Here is an 18,109-nt window from a genome sequence, read left to right on the forward strand (position 1 = left end):
TCCTGGTCTAACACACTTTTTTTTTCTTAGCCCTGGTCTACACTATGAGTTTAGGTTGAATTTAGCAGCGTTAGATCGATTTAACCCTGCACCCGTCCACAGGACGGAGCCATTTTTGTCAACTTAAAGGGCTCTTAAAATCGATTTCTGTACTCCTCCCCAATGAGGGGATTAGCGCTGAAATCGACATCGTCGGGTCGAATCTGGGGTAGTGTGGACACAATTCGATGGTATTGGCCTCCAGGAGCTATCCCACAGTGCTCCATTGTGACTGCTCTGGACATAGGGCCGGAGCTTCCATTTAGGTGACCTAGGCAGTCGCCTATGGCTCCAGGATTTGGGGGGAGCAGCATTTTGCCATCCTCGGTTGCAATTCAGCGGTGGGAGGTCCTTCTGCACTCCGGGTCCTCGGCGGCAATTCTGCGGCAGATCCTTCACTCACTCTGGGACCCGCCACTGAAGTGCCCCGAAGACCAGGAGCATGGAAGGACCCCCCCCCACCGCTAAAGTGCCCCGAAGACCGGGAGCGTGGAAGGACACACACACACCCCGCCGCCAAAGTGCCCCGAAGACCGGGAGCGTGGAAGGACACCCCCCCCGCCGCCAAAGTGCCCCGAAGACCGGGAGCGTGGAAGGACCCCTCCGCCGCAGAATTGCCGCCAACGACCGGGGGCGCGGAAGGATCCCTGCCTAGGGAGCCAAAAATCCTGGTGCTGCTCTTGTCTGGACAGCACTCTCAACTCAGATGCATTGGCCAGGTAAACAAGAAAAGCCCCGTGAACTTTTGAATTTCATTTCCTGTTTGGCCAGCATGATGAGCTGATCAGCACAGGTGACCATGCAGAGCTCATCAGCACAAGTGACCATGGAGTCCCAGAATTGCAAAAGAGCTCCAGCATGGACCGAACGGGAGGTATTGCATCTGATCGCTATATGGGGAGATGAATCCATGCTATCCGAACTCCATTCCAAAAGATGAAATGCCAGAATATTTGAAAAAATCTCCAAGGACATGAAGGATAGAGGTTATAGCAGGGACCCGCAGCAGTGCCACATGAAACTAAAGGAGCTCAGGCAAGCCTACCAAAGAACCAGAGAGGCAAACAGCCGCTCCGGGTCAGAGCTGCAGACATCCCACTTCTATGATGAGCTGCATGCCATTCTAGGGGGTGCCCCTACAACTACCCCACCCCTGTGCTTCCCTCCTCCTCCACCCCTCATGGGCTACCTTGGCAGTTATCCCCCCATTTGAGTGATGAATTAATAAAGAATGCATGAATTTGAAACAACAATGACTTTATTGCCTCTGTAAGCAGAGATCAAAGGGGGAAGGAGGGCAGTTGACTTACAGGGAAGTAGAGTGAACCAAGGGGGCAGGTTTTCATCAAGGAGAAACAAACAGAACTTTCACATCGTAGCCTGGCCAGTCATGAAACTGGTTTTCAAAGCTTCTCTGATGCACAGCGTGCCCTGCTGTGCTCTTCTAACCGCCCTGGTGTCTGGCTGCGCGTAATCAACCACCAGGCAATTTTCCTCAACCTCTCACCCTGCCATAAATGCCTCCCCCTTACTCTCACAGATATTGTGGAGCACACAGCAAGCAGTAATAACGATGGGAGTATTGGTTTCGATGAGGTCTAACCAAGTCAGTAAACTGAGCCAGTGAGCATTTAAATGCCCCAAAGGCATATTCTACCACATTATGCACTTGCTCGTCTATTCTACTGTCCAGGCTTCATGAGCCGTGAGAGCAAGGGGTAGGCTGGGGTAGGTGTGACCACGCAGTGCTGCTGACTGGGAGAGCAGCCTGAGGCAGAAGCCTCCAGCTGGCATGATATTCCAGGCAGGACTGAATCTCCATTAGATGAAACTTAAAGAAGAGAATGACCAGAAGTCATACCCATTTCTGTCCAGGCACCCCCGACCAACCTAAATGAGGTCGGCCAGGAGCACCCACTGGACGACGATGACGGTTAGCAGTCGTATTGCACCATCTGCTGTCCACAAGGCAAGGCAAGGGGCTGCTGCTGTGTAGCACTGCAGCACCGCGTCTGCCAGCAGCACCAGTGTAGACATATGGTGACAGTGAGCTGAGTGGGCTTCGTGTTTGCCGTGGTATGTCATCTGCATCGGTAACAAACGATTTTTTGCTGTTGCTTTCATGGAGAGAGGGAGAGAGGGGGACCTGACGACATGTACTGAGAACCACCCATGACAATATTTTTCCCCCATCAGGCATTGGGAGCTCAACCCAGAATTCCAATGGGCATCAGAGACTGTGGGAACTGTGGGATATCTACCACAGTGCAATGCTCCAAAAGTCGACGCTAGCCTCAGTACTGTGGATGCACACCGCCACTTAATGCACTTAGTGGGGACACACACAATTGACTGTATCAATTTCTAAAAAATTGACTTCTAGTAAATCGACCTAATTTCATAGTGTAGACATAGTCTTAGTAGTGAGGATGGAACAATGTAATTATGAAACTGTGACAGGAAACTTTGCTAAAGCCTGTGTTACAAAATGGTGTTAACAGTGGTAGGTCCCTTTAAAATTCTAAGGAATAACAAGATTTTATAAACACAATTGTACATATATAATTTAAAAAAACTGCCTGCAACATTTTTCTAAACTATGGACCCTATCCTGCAAGCTTTTCTGCTGACCCCTGTGTGGTCTTCACAGAGGGGTCTGTATAGGCACAAGGGTACTCATGAATAGAGTCACTTGTAGTATGTGGCAAGCACCTTTTTAGTATGTACCACAGAAAATAGTCCACTAGAAAGTTTGCTGCATATCCAGAAAACAGTGCCATTTTTTTAGAAACAATGAAGTGATCCACCCAGGAAGTACAACCACAGCCTTCTATGTGTTCGTAGATATTCTCAGTGCTTAATTTGTGTCAGAGCTTGCCAGAGCTGAGCCCCAGCACCTCTGGGCTTGCCAGTTCAGAGCCCCGGATTCCCCTTCAGTTATGAAAGTAAAAAAAATTGCTTGAGCCCCGGCACCTCTTTCATTACAAATTAGCACTCGGTATTCTTGTGTATTTCTATATAACAATATGTAGATTTCAGGTTTCAAAGAAAGAAGGAAAGATCAAGGTCTGTGCTTAAAGATTTTTCTTAGGCTGCTGAAGAATAGTTGGGGTCTGTTAAGAGAACTGCGGACACCTTATAAAAAATTGAATGGTTTATAGCTTGGAGGCAAAAGATGTTGAACTCCATGGGAAACATTACCTCAGTTCTATTTTAATTTAAAATGGTGCCCATAATTTCCTGCTTTTAGCTGCTAGTTACACTGAAACCCCATTCTTTCCTCCCAGGGTAGACTGGGAAATGTAAAATACTTTCATCTTGGAGACTGAGTTGTGTGTGCCTGTCTGTGCAGGCAACCATTTAATTCCCTGCTGTCGTGAACCAGTCAATCAGCTGTCTTCTACAGGACTTTAATGGTGATGCTAAACAGCAATTATGTCCTGTAATTAGGCTGGCTTTGAGGGTTCATAATTAGACAGATATCTAGTGAAAGAATTAATAAAAGTATAATGGTAAATTAGGGTTTGAGAAAGAAGAGGGTTTGGAAACAAAGAACTTCTCTCTTCTGAAAACAGAAATTACTTAAATAAAATTTGACACCAGAAGCAGCAGGCTCAGCCCTTTGGAGTTAGGGAAGGAGTGCCACATGTCAGTAAACAATATGTTCTTTCTCTGACTGAGCAGTGGCATTGGTGAGGGCTAGTCTTCCAAAGCTAGAAAGGTGATGTCCACAACACAGAGCCTGGAGCGGGGTTGGGAATCAAAGCAAGGAAAAATTATAGGTATGTGTGGTCATGGTTCTTCTGGGGGTTGAACTGGTTGTGGAGAATCACTAGAGAAGGAAACTCTACCTAATATAGAAGTTGGCTCTGTATTATTTTGGATAGCCTAATGGAATAGTATTACAGTGCCAGCACAGCAGTTTACCAAGCCAGCAGGTTTTCAAAATGGCGCAGGGGATTATAGCCATAATACTTTCAATGACTTTGGTGGTCCTGAATTTCAGAATTCACCCCTCAGGTCTCATGGCTCTCGCTTGACAGGTAAGGAAGAAAGAAAACATTTATCCAGTCCAACTTGTTTTCCAATAACATATCTTTTTTTAAAAGATCTTGGAGGGGATGAAAGTATCAACCGTTTGCAGGAGACCTACTAATAGGAAATTAACTCTGAAGAGTTAGCCACAAGCTGAAGTTTGAACTCATAAAGACTAAGTCATCTTAGCAAAGAGTCTTGTGGCACCTTACAGACTAACAGATGTTTTGGAGCATGAGCTTTCGTGGGTGAATACCATGCATCCGACGAAGTGGATATTCACGCATGAAAGCTCATGCTCCAAAACGTCTGTTAGTCTGTAAGGTGCCACAAGAGTCTTTGCTGCTTTTACAGATCCAGACTAACACGGCTACCCCTCTGATACCTAAGTCATCTTACTTTCTTTTACCGTGGAAAGACCTCTTCACATCTGACTTGTTAGCAGTATCACTCAGTCTCCATATGATACTGTGTACACTACTCTGTTAATTTCAAAAGTTGAGTGAAATTAGCAGGGGAAAAAATAAAAGAAGTCAGAACAATGGATTCAGAGGATGAGGGAGAAGTCAGGCAAGGAACTTGATTGATTCCTGTACAGTGTATACACATGTAAAAATACATGTTAAAATAATAGTAATGGTCTAACTTAGACTGATATCAATAAAGAAATTCACAGTGAAGTCTGGCACTCTGCCCTTATCTCACTCTTCCATGCCTGTGCATTGTCGGGCTTTCAAAACAGCCGGTGATCATCCATCTCAGATGAACTGTTAGATCCAAATAGAAACAGATGAGCGGAAGACATTTCATGTGTTCATTTAATTCAGACTCTTAAGCTTAGCGTTATTTACTTTATTTTAAATTTTGAGCCAATATAATGCTCTTGAAAAGTGGAGAAAGACAGCACAAGCGTGAACCAAGAATAGTGCAGGCTGCCATTAGGCAGGTGTCCCCCGTACCCAGTGGTGCCAATAATACATCTCAGCCCTCAGCTGCCATCACACAGTTTATTTCTTGTTTTCTTTTGGAGATGTGCATATTGGAATTGAGTTAAGACTACCAAATGCACTTTTTACTTGTGACCAAAATTAGGATTTGGGTGTGAAAATCAAGTTATTGTACTTATCACTTCTGTAACTAGTCTTTGGCGCTTAAAGCATGGAACTGTTTTATAAAAAGAGTAAGCAGATCATAGATTTACTGCTATAATTTCTTGTGCTATATTGAAGTTGAATACTTTGATATGGTCTTAAAACATTACTGCATAGCTTGAAACAGAGATTCCCAAAAATATAGGTCCAGGAATATTGAGCTATGTGAGAGACCACTGTGTGGTAGTGGTTGATCAATGTAAATGCTATATGTAGCAGTCTTACTGTACATACACAACAGACTGCCTCCATCCAGACACTATAATTGTCAGAAGGGATCGAACTTGGAATCACCAAGTTTAACACCAAAACTACATCTCTCTTCCACTTGAGCTAAAACAGTTTCTTTAGCTGCATGTAACTAGGGGCCAAACATGTTTCTCTAGAGAGAGAGATGTATTACACACTGATAAGCTATGCCATACAGTTTCCTTTAGAGTCATTATGGCCTGTGGAGTGAGTGTGTAGGATGCTGTGTTATTTTGTAGTTCTGGATGTATAGATATAGTCATGTTTCAAATAAATATTAATCCTACTGCATGCCAATGGGTCTTTTAGAGTTATCATGATGGCCGCACAATATACAAAGTATAGGCCATGTCTACACTACCGGCTAAATTGGCATTGTTGCGATCGATGCAGTCGTGTCGATTTAGTGGGTCTGGTGAAGACACGCCAAGTCGACAGGAGAGCGCTCTCCTGTCGATGTCTGTACTCCAACTCCCTGAGAAGCAGAAACTATGTTCACAGGAAAGCATCTCTGGTGGACATAATGCAGTGTAGACACTGATGTAAGTCGACCTAGGTTACGTCGACTTCAGTTACGTAATTTACATGACTGAAATAGCATAACTTAGATCAACTTACAGCATTACTGTAGACCAGTCCATACTAAAAGCAGTATGGGAAATACTATAGGGAGATGCTGTTATCAGTGTGTGGGATGAAAATGGAAAACTTTTCTTCAGTTTACACTGCTAATACCATATTTCTAACCATGAGGATCCCACAAGGATCTGTAAAGAGGTATTTGAGAAAGCTTTTTAAGTCTGTAATTAGGAGCTCAGTTCAGTAGCCCTTACTCAGACAATACTCCCATTGATGTACTTGGAATTTTTTTTCTCTGTAAGAGCTGGAAGATTGGGCTCCAATGTGATAGACCAGGAGTTTACAGAATTTGGTTACATGGAAGAGTAACATTAGGAAAGTATTTAATGTATTTTTAGCTTCATTTCATCTCCTACTTCCATCTGCTCTCGCTCTCTCTCAGCTAAAATAATGAAGGACAAAAATTAAGGACTTGGCCCCTGGCCTTTTAAAATTATTACTCTCTTCAGGCCATATCGATGCTATCTATCTTATCAAACTTCAGTGTTCCCATCACTGTAGTTTCTAGACACATCGGATAAATTTTTCCAAAGTATTTAAGTCCCATTTTAAAAAGTGCTCCAGGGCCACATTTTCAAAGGTATTCAGACACCTAGTGGGATTTTCAAAAACACCAAGGTGTCTAATTCCCACTGATTAGAATGAGAGTTAGGCACGTAGGCACTTTTGAAAATTCCTCTGGGTGCCTCGCTGCATCTTTAGGTGTCTACATACCTTTAAAAAATCTGGCCCGAAGTCATTAAGAAGCTTAAATCCCATAGAAACTCAGTGGGACTGAGGCTCCTTGCAGCCAGATTTTTAGGGTATTTAGACATTTAGATTTTAAAATATAGCCCTTAGTAACTTGGGATCCTAAGTGACTGTTTTCGAAAACTATTTCCTGTATCTAAAATATTTCTCTAAGATAGAGCGAGCCGGTGGGTGGCTATAGGACACATTTTTGGACTCATCAGGCTTTATTTGCAGCAAAGAGTCCTGTGGCACCTTATAATAACAGACATATTGGAGCATGAGCATGCATCCAAAGAAGTGGGTATTCACCCACGAAAGCTCATGCTCCAATACATCTGTTAGTCACAGGACTCTTTGCTGCTTTTACAAATCCAGATTAACACGTCTACCCCTCTGATAGAGGCTTTATTTTTTACTTTGAGACATCTTGATTTAAAACAATTGCCTTGAAAACCAGTTGCACAATTTGTCTATGTGCAAACTTATGTATGGAGGAAATGGCACACAGATCCAAAAGAGTAGCCCTCAAGCATTGCCTGCTGTAGCCATTTGAGTCTGGTGAATCCCTATTAGGGATTCAACAGGATGGGGAGAAAAGGGATTGGCTCCTCACAAGAGTCATTCATGGATCTTTGTGAAATGGTTTCCAGGCCACATCTGGATTTTATTCTCTACAGCTCAGAAACCAGATCTGAGAACTTTTGCAGCTGCTGTGGTTTAAATAGCCACTTACAATGTTGTCCAATAATATGCCCTTAAGAGGAAAATTCATAATTAATAAAATCTAGCAATATTTCCCATTGAATTGTGTATCCTCTAAATGAGCTGACAGATCTATGCAAATGCAAAACAGTATCACACACAATCATAAGCAAGAAATGTGGTTCCATCTCCATCTTCAATATATTCACAGCAGATTATTAATGTCTAAGAACTACAGAGGCACCAAAGAGAATCTAGCCATAGAATCATAGAAATGTAGGGCTGGAAGGAACCTGCAGAGGTCATCTACTCCAGCCTTCTGTGCCAAGGCAGGATCAAGCACACCTAGACCATCCCTGACAGATGTATGTCCAAACTGTTCTTTAAAAACCTCCAATGATGGGGATTTCACAACCTCCCTTCGAAGCCTGTTCCAGAGCTTAACTTCCCTCATAGTTAGAAAGTTTTTCCTTATATCTAACCAAAATCTCTCTTGTTGCAGATTAACCCCATTACTTCTTGTCCTACCTTCAGAGGACAAGGAGAACAATTCATCACAGTCCCCATTATAACAGCCGCTAACATATTGGAAAACTGGTCTCAGGTCCTCCCGCCTCTCTCAGTCTTCTTTTCCCAATACTGAACATACCCAGTTTTTTTAAATCTTTCCTCATAGGTCAAGTTTTCTAAACCTTTTATCATTTTTATTGCTCTCCTCTGAACTCTCTCCAATTTGTCCACATCTTTACTAAAGTGTGGCATGCAGAAATTGGACATAGTACTCCAGCTGAGGCCTCACCAGTGCCATGAAAATGGGACAATTACCTTTGTGTGTCTTACATACAACAGCCCTCTTAATACACCCCAGAATAATATTAACCTTTTTTACAATTGGATCATATTACTGACATCTTCAATTTGTGATGCACTATAACCCCCAGATCCTTTTCAGCAGTACTACCAGCTAGCCAGTTAATCCTCATTTTGTATTTTGCGTTTAACTTTTCTTTCTTTCTGCCGTAACAGTACGAAACAGAGAACCTGAGCCAAAGCAATGATGAAAAGATATTGTTAATGTTTTTTAACCTCAAAATTTTGACTGACCTTGGAATGTTTTACTTGTTGGTTTTTAGTTCCCAAGATGCCCAGTTTAGTCCTCTGAAAACATAACCTTCAGTCAGACATAAATGCAAACAAGAAGAGCATGACTTGCCGAACAATTGAGGAAAGAGCACTTGTGTGCACAGCTTTGTTTATGTAAGCAGCTAAATCAAGTCATGCTTTGGATTAGGTTTTTTCTCCCCATTCTCACTTCTTGAAAGATCTACTTAAAAAAAAAAGTATTCCTCTCACCTTCTTAGTGCTTTTTTCAATGTGTATCGATGTGATACTTAACGTTTCATATTGGGTGGCATTTATTCCATGTGCAGAGGCCAGCATGAAGCCTATGCAACACCTAAAGGCCACAAAATAGTCCCCCTACACAGAGGGGTGGATTTCACCCATTTAGAAAAAATGTTCAGGTTCATTTAAAATGTCTTGACAGATAAGAAGGTAAACTATATCAAAATGACTGTTGTGCCAAATCTCAGAAGTTTATATTGGGATAAACCAGTGGTCGGCAACCTTTCAGAAGTGGTGTGCCGAGTCTTCATTTATTCACTCTGATTTAAGGTTTTGCGTGCCAGTAATACATTTTAACGTTTTTTGAAGGTCTCTTTCTATATTTCTATAATATATAACTAAACTATTGTTGTATGTAAAGTAAATAAGGTTTTTAAAATGTTTAAGAAGCTTCATTTAAAATTAAATTAAAATGCAGAGCCCCCAGGATCGGTGGCTAGGACCCAGGCAGTGTGAGTGCCACTGAAAATCAGCTCATGTGCCACCTTCAGCACCCGTGCCATAGGTTGCCTACCCCTAGGATAAACTATGGAGTATATAATTCATTTATATAGTACTACTGTTTCTTAGATATAATTTTCATACTGTTGCTCATTTAGTTCTGATAGGTGGGGCCTGTTCCTGCAAACAATCACACATCACACTGAACTCGTTGGGACTATTCATGCAAATAAACTTACTCTCATAAGTATGTGTTTGCAGATTGGGATCTAAATGTATCAGTGTGTGAATACACTGTATTTTCTGATCTTTTAAAAAAAACCCTTGGACATCACAATTAATTTCTTTCTTTCATGATCCTGGAAAATATGAGATGATCAAAAGGAAATATTATGTTTATTGCATGTCTAACATGCCCCAGTCTAGCAAAATACACTTCAGTGCAAATGCTTTTTTTTCTATTGAAATTTTCTATTGGGAAATGATACATAGTGAATGGAGAAGTTGATAGCGATGAGTATAAGTCAGCAATTATGAAATGCAGACAATTGATAAGGGAAGCTAAAGGTATCGGTGAAAAATCTGTGTCCAGAAAGATTATGGACAATAAGAAGGAAATATTAAATATATTAGGATAAAAAAAATCCTAACAATGATATGGGTCCAATACTAGATAAGGATGACAAAATTGTCTATCACAGAGACCAGCAAACTTCAGCACACAGCCCATCAGTGTAATCCACAGATAAATGGAAGGCCATACATCAAAGAAAATAAAAGGGAAATGGTAACCTAGAATGTAGTGACACTGGAAAGGACTTAGCGGTCACACTAGCTAACCAACCAAACATGAGCTCCCAATGCAATGTAGTAGGATCATCAAGTAGGAGTAGGGTGGGGTATCACCTCTATATACAGCATTAGTGAGACCATTTACTGGAATAATGGGTCCAGTTCTAGTATTCATACATCAGGAAGGATGTTAAAAAATTGGAAAGCATTCAGAAAAGGGCTACAAAAAAGATGTGAGGTTTGGAAAACATGCATGATAGTGAGAGAGTTAAAAGTTTCCATTTATCCAAGAGAAGGTTAAAAATATGACTTGATCATGGTCTGCAAGTATCTTCATGGGGAAGATATTTCTGATAGACAGTTCTTTAATCTAGTAGAAAATGGTATAATAAAAGTCTGGGGTTGGAAGCTGAAGCTAGACAAATTCAGACTAGAAATAAGATGCAAACTTTTAATGGTGAATGTAACTAAGCAATGGAACACCTTACCTAGGGATGTGATGGATTCTTCACCACTTGAGATGGCTAAATCAAGACTGGATGTCTTTCTAAAAGATATGCTAGAGCTCAAAAAGAAGTTATGGGCTACATGCAGAAATTACTGGGTACGGTTCTAAGGCCTGTGTTGTTCAAGAGGTCAGACTAGATTATTATAATGGTCCCTTCTGGCCTTAAAATCTATGACTCACTTCACTCCGATTCCTGGTATGTCTCTGGAGGAAGGTGAAGGAGCTAGATGGTGTGTGGAACATGCTCCTGCCACCACGGCCAGCTCCAGGCACCAGCTTAGCAAGCAGGTGCTTGGGGCAGCCACTCTGGAAAGGGGCGGCGTGTCCAGCTATTCGGCGGAGGGTCCCTCGCTCCCGCTTGGAGCGAAGGACCTCCCACTGAATTGCCGCAGATCGCAATTGCAGCTTTTGAGGGGGGGTGGCTGCTTGGGGCGGCAAAACCCCTGGAGCCGGCCCTGCCTGCCACTGCGTTGAATACCATTCCTAGGGCTGAAGACATTTAAAGGGGAGTCGACACCATTCTGAAGATCAAAGGAGAAGTGGCCTGGTGGACCAACCTGCTAACAGCTTCACTTCCAGCGAGCCATCCTGCTAGCTGCTCAACTCCCCCATCTGCTCTATTTGTCTGTCAGTGGACTCACTTCTCCCAGTTTTTTCAGCTCATATTTAAAGACTTCCAGTCAGCAGATTGATTCCCCATGCACAGATCTTCCTCCTGTGCTTTCCGTAGCTTGATCCAGAAAGAGATGGTAAAGGATTTATTTTCTTAGCTGTGACAGTGTCCCAGTTTTTAGCACCAGCTGGCAAACTATTCTGTTGTGCCCTGAACATAAAGTCAGCAACAGAGAAATTCCCTTCTCCCCTGCCACTGACATACTTCAAGCAAATACAATCTTTTAAAATTAAAACAGGGTCGTGAAGAAAAACCCACTATTGTCTAAAATATATAGATGGGGTTGAGAAGAAGAGAGTTATTCCCACATTCAAATCAGCATTGTGCAAAAAACATGCTGATCCTGGCCAAAAAGTCAAGCCCAACAGGGCCCACTTTTTAAAGATTCTGTCTATTAAACAAGCTCAAATTATCATATACTGTAGCTCTTACTTCTTCAGACTTCCCCTGTACATTTGTCACTGCAGTATTTCATAATTGCTGCTTTTTTCATGGAATTAATAATCATGTTTTATGTAACCCGTAAATGTAAATACAGGTTCCTGGCAGTCAGCTGGAGATGCACTAGAATAACTGAACTACAGAAATTTACATTTCATTTTGTTGAGATCAGAGTTTGCTATTAAAGTGAGCAACATATCCATCCTTATGAGCTGCATTCGTTTTTTGTTTAATAAGCAATTACTGTTTACAGATATTCCACTGAGGAAGTACTATTTTTATTAACACAAAACACATATAAGATTACAGTAATTTCTTGCATAGTTTTTCATTTATGTGAAAAGGAGTTCCCTTGTGGCTGGTTTCTTACTTTACTGGGAAAAATTTTTAGATCGATCGTTTCCTAATGAAGGCATGTAATTGATTCTCAGTTGATGATGACAGCAGGAATAACAGTTATTAAGTCAGTTTTCTGTTCAGGAATCATTGGAGACAGCTATCTCACCATTTTCCTTCTTCCAGCAGATTTTTAAAAGCATCACCAGTGATGATCCAGTCCAGGGTCAAGGAAGTCGGAGACTGATCAGTTTTTCACTCTCAGGTATGTCTTTGCTTGGATGCATAAAAAGCTATGAGACCAGAGGTTAGGACTGGAGATTTTTAAACCACAAAACAACCCCAATTGACTGTTTAAACTTAGCTTTGAAACTTTGAGGGCCAAAGGTTTAAAGAAGGGAGACAAAGGTTCACCTGGAAAACATTGCGTACAGGTGTACCTGTAATTTAAAGCAATTTTATGTCTGTAAAGTGGGGGTAATAATACTGACCTCCTTTGTAAAGCTGATTGAGAGCTACAGATAAAAAATGCTAAATAAGAGTGAAGTATTATTATTAATTGCATGTGCAAAAGGGCAGTAAGGTATCCAGCTATCCATTTGTACTCGCAGTTACTTACACTTATATGCATAATTGTGGCAGCTGCCTATACAGGCCCCAGTTCAGGAAAGCATCCCTTTTCATGATAGCACGTACGCATGTGATTAACTTTATGCTTATCCTTAAAGTCTGTTGAAGTCAATGGGGCTTCAGCACATCCTTAACTTTAAGCACATGCATCAGTGCTTCCCTGAATGGGACCCACAGATGTGCGTAAACAGGAGCTTGTGCATGTCTGTACTTTGAGCTCACAGAGGTTTCTACTTTTCTAAATTTGCCCTTAGATATTAGTACGCCTTCACCTTGACTATCACTCCTATTTAAAAATCATTAGTAGTAAAGGATTGTGGTAGTGTCTAAGAATCCCAGTCATGTACCCCATTGTGCTAGGTGCTGCCAGAACAAAAAGACAGCTCCTGCCCCAAAAAGCTTGCAGTCTAAGTAAAACTATAAAGAATACAAAAGAGGACTGTACATTTTAGAGGAATTAAGTAACGTAAGTAGATAGATTTAAAAAAATCCATAAAATTAACATCCTGGAGCCAAATCCCAGGAACTGCTATACTGGATCAGCCCATCTAGCCTAATGTATCCTGCCTGCTGCAGTAGACAGTACTTGATGCTTCAGAGAAACCCTATAGTGGACAATTATGGAACTACCTTCCCACAGGGAAAGTTTCTTCCTAATCCCATGTAGTTTGTGGTTTATATGTCCCTTATTTTGTATCCTATCTGGGTAGATTTTAAATGTTTATCCAATCCATGAACATTTACTCAGGCTAACTTCCATTTAAGTCAGTGAGAGTTTCCCTGAGAAAGTACTGAATAAAAACTCAATAATAATCACTGAGTTCAGCGGAAGTTAGCCTGACCAAATGTTCCCAGATAGGAAAACACTTATAACAGATACAAACTCTCATGTTTCAGGACATTAGCCAACCACTAACTATTTGAGATCAGAAAGAAATGGGAATTTGAGTTACTTCAGTGGGAATTTTTCTCAGTATTCACTTATTTAGGGGATCAAAATTTGGTCCTGTGAGAGGTTACCTCAAGCCTTAACTGTTCAACAATAACACCAACAGTTATGGCTTTTGTGGCTTTTTAATCTTTTATGTGATTATATTAGTATAATTTTTGAATGTTTTAAAATGTTAAGTGAAATATTAGGGACCTGTTTAATTAGACTTAATATCTATTTTAAAACTCCAAAGCAACTCTGTAATTAGCTTTCAAAATTAAAAAAAAACAACCATGACTTTTCCACCTCTCTGAGAGGAATGTCACACTTCAGATTATAGACAGCTGTAAGTGTCTGAGTTCTTTGTCATGTTGGATGCAGAAAGACGAAATGCACCCAGGTTCTCATAATGAAACAGCCGCTTTATGAGAAGGCAGTTCATGGTCCATTGACAGCATAACATATTTGCTGAAGGCACTTTGGCCTATTCTGCTGGTTGATGGATAGATTTTACCGTCACAAGGTTTGTGTGAGATTCTACTTCTATTTTTCCTTTCTTAATTTCAGCGTATCACTCCTAGTTATAAGTCTGTGCATCACGTTCAATAATTTTTCTCAAGTTTTAATCTTTGCACACTTGGATACTTATACACTGTTTACAAGGTTTTCTATGGCACCAATGACCATAATATATGAGCACCTCACAACTATTAATGAATTTATCCTCATAACCACCTTGTGAGGTAGAGAAGTATTATTGCCCCCATTTTACAGATATTAAGGACCAGATACTCAGAGGGTATAAATCAGCACAATTCATTGAAAATCTATAAACATTGTTTAGACTTCTAAACCACTTAGGGTGCTTATGAAAATTTTAGCCAGAAGCGGCAAAATTGGCAGATGATACAAAATTACACAAAATAGTTAAGTCCAAAGCTGACTGCAAAGAATTACAAAGGGATCTCAAAAAACTGGGTGACTGGGCAACAAAATGGCAATTGAAATTCAGTGCTGATCAGAGCAATGTAATGCACACACTGGAAAACATAATCCCAACTATACCTACAAAATGGTGGAGTCTAAACTAGCTGTTACCACTCAAGAAAGAGATCTTGGAATCACTGTGGATAGTTCTCTGAACACATCTATTCAGGGCCAGCTTTAAGCCGATTCCCCCGATTCCCCAGAATCAGACCCCGTGCCATAGCCGTCTTTTTAATTATTTTTTTTACTCAGCTGGTGGGGGGCGGGTCCGCTCCAGTCTTCGGCGGCATTTCGGCGGTAGGGGGAGGGTCCGCTCCAGGGCTTCGGCGGCATCTCAGTGCCACCGAAGACCTGGAGCGGACCCCCCGCCAATGACACCCCAGACCACCGCTGGGTATTCAGATCGGACCCCACCTTTCATAAAGCTGGCCCTGCATCCATTCAATGTGCAGCAGCAGTCAAAAAAGCTGACCATGTTAGGAACCATTATGGAAGGGATAGATAAAAACGTATAAAATATCATAATTCCAGTATATAAATCCATAGTACACCCACATCTTGAATACTGTGTGCTGCTCTGGTCTCCTCAGCTGAAACAAAATATATTAGAATTGGAAAAGTTTCAGAAAAGGACAACAAAATGATGAGGGTTATGGAACAGCTTCCATAAGCAGAGAGATTAATAAGACTGGGACTATTCATTTTAGAAAAGAGACAGTTCATGGGGGATATGATAGAGGTCTATAGAACCATGAACGGTGTGGAGAAAGTGAACAAAGAAGTGTTATTTACCCCTTCACATAACACAAGAACCAGCAGTCACACAATTAAATTAATAGGCAGCAAGTTTAAACAATGAAAAGGAAGTACTTCTTTACACAATTCACATTCAAACTGTAGAACTCATTGTCAGGGGATGCTGTGAAGGCCAGAAGTGTAACTGAGTTCAAAAAAGAATTAGATAAGTTTACGGATAGGTGCATCAATGGCTATTAGCCAAGATGCTCAGGGATGCAACTCCATGCTCTGGGTGTTCCTCAACCTCTGACTGCCAGAAGCTTGGCGTGGATGACAGGGGATGGATCACTTGTTATTTTCCCTGTTCTGTTCATTCTCTTTGAAGCATCTGACACTGGCCACTGTCATAAAACAGTATAGTGAACTAGATGGACCATTGGTCTGACCCATTGTGGCCATTACTATGTTCTTATGTAATCAGTGCTTAACCAAAATCCACATATACTACAGTTTGAGATTTTCAGAACAGTCTTTGTATGAGATTTGGGTGACCAATTTTAGTGGGAATTAGGTATCCAAATCCCTTAGGCACCTATGAAAAAATCTCAGCCTATCTTTACTATATTTCATTTATTCACTAATTTTGTAACACACACACACACACCCCTCTGACCGCCAATCAAACCAAGCTGTTAAGATGTATTCTTTATAAACCCAAGCTGTTTACTGCTCAGAAGTCTACTACCCTTTCGGAGCTTCTGCTGGTATGGTAGTGACTTTCCATCTCCTCCAAAACAGGTTTGTGCTTCCAAGGCACAGCCCAAGATTCATTGACTTTAAGGCCAGAAGGGACTGTTAAATCATTTAAACTTCTGTATAACAGAGTCCAGAGAATTTCACTCAGGTACCCTGTGCTGAGCCCAATAACTTGTATTTGATTAAAACATGTTTTCCAGAAAGCCACCCAGTCTTGATCTGAAGACCTCCAGAGTTGGTAGTTTATTCCAGTGGTTAATCACCAGAATGTTCACACTAATTGTTCAACTTTCTCTTGTATTTTTTTCTCACTGAAGACATTTAAAAAGCTCTGTCTTGCAGCCATTTCTGAATAATTAATTTATTCTCATTTAATTTATTAACAGACCTGAATTTTACTTAGTACTACTTCTGCCTCTTCCCCTATATAAATAAAAAGCTATTCTAATTCTCCTTGGTGCCCTTGGATATCACAAATTCATTTATCCCCTCCCCCCTTTTTTTTCTGTCCTTAATATTTTCCCTGCAAGCCTGGATTCTTGTTTGCTTACCTCCCCACTTTTCTACTTTTTAAAATCTCAGGTCTTTAAATGCCTCCTTGTGCAGCCACTCTGGCCAATTCTTATTTCATGGGTTTTTGTTTTTTAAGAGGAACTGGAGTCTGTTCATAGAGTCATAGATTTTGAGGCCAGATGGGACCATTATAACAATTTAGTCTGACCTTCTGCATAACACAGGCCATAGAGCCTGACCCAGTAGTTCTTGCATACCCCGTTGGCCCTTATATATAGGATCTTTTGGGATTCCCCTGCCTTATTCTGAACTCTTGGATTTTAATACTTTCTGTTACTTTACTTTCTTCATAAGATTTCCTAGTTCCTTAATATTTGCTCTCTTGACATCAAGAGTACAGCTGCACCACTGAACCCTTTTCTTACTATGCTGAGCTCAAGTACCTCATACCTGCACTTACAGCTTGTTTATATAGCAAGTTAATGTATGGCAAGTTGAGGTGTGAATGTAGAGCACACAGGCTTGCTGCACATTAACTAGCCAGGTGGACCCTGAGACTGCGCACTAAACATTTCCTGGTTTGGTCTACTGCTGTTTGGTCTACTGCTGTTTGTTGTGTGGTTTGGTCTACTGCTGTTTGAAATAGTGTAACCCACATACCTCCTGTGTGGTGTTCTGTCTCATCTAGTGGCACAGAGATCACTAGAGAGAGTTAAATGAGTCTGCTCTACAGGCAGGTGGCTTTTAGCTCATGCAGTAGAGGCTCATGCACTAAGCTCCAGAGGGCCCAGGTCTATCGGCGTTACAATACCAATAGATCAAAGTGCACTGCAGAACTTTTAGCATATGGTGGCAGGGTCCACACAGCAAGATAGAGTGTGCCACAGTAGCGTGGGATTAGGAAGATGTACACTAGTTCTGCTCAAACTAGAGTGCTAAAAATAGCAGTGTGACCACAGCAGCACAAGCAGTGGTTCAGGCTAGTTGCCTGAGTATGTACCGAGGGGGTTGGGTGGGATTGTACTTGGGCAGCTATCCCAAGTTGCCGCCCATGCTACCACTGCCACACTGTCATATTTTAGGGTGCTAGTGCCAGTAGCTCTACTGAGTGTCTGTTTAGAAAGGCACTTCCTAGCATGGATAGCTGATGTGTAGACATACCCTAAGTGTGTAGCAAGCTTGTGTGTTGTAGATTTACACTCTGACTTGCTTCACGCTAAGTCTCTATGTAGTCAAGCCACAGCAAATCTGCTGAACTTTTACATTTCTGTGTTTACATGTTCAGAGGCCTCACAGAGGCTTTTGAATCGTTAAAAAGCAGCGTCAGGGCTAAAATATGTTTTTCAAATTAAATAGAATTCCAAACTGTGGTCTCATGGATTGAGAAATGACCATGGTGACAGCAAGTTGAT

At 41.4% G+C, this 18,109-nt stretch overlaps 1 protein-coding gene across 1 annotated transcript in view; it reads left to right on the plus strand.

Annotated features, from left to right (window-relative positions):
- HECW1 (HECT, C2 and WW domain containing E3 ubiquitin protein ligase 1) overlaps nt 1–18,109 on the plus strand; it is a 395,944-nt gene that overhangs the window by 219,329 nt on the left and 158,506 nt on the right. The window contains exon 6 of the mRNA XM_075062598.1: nt 12,332–12,407. Within this exon, the coding sequence (XP_074918699.1) occupies nt 12,332–12,407 (76 nt within the window). The remainder of the gene's footprint in view (nt 1–12,331; nt 12,408–18,109) is intronic.

Source organism: Chelonoidis abingdonii, chromosome 2 (assembly GCF_003597395.2).
Source record: "Chelonoidis abingdonii isolate Lonesome George chromosome 2, CheloAbing_2.0, whole genome shotgun sequence".
NCBI classification, from domain to species: domain Eukaryota; kingdom Metazoa; phylum Chordata; order Testudines; family Testudinidae; genus Chelonoidis; species Chelonoidis abingdonii.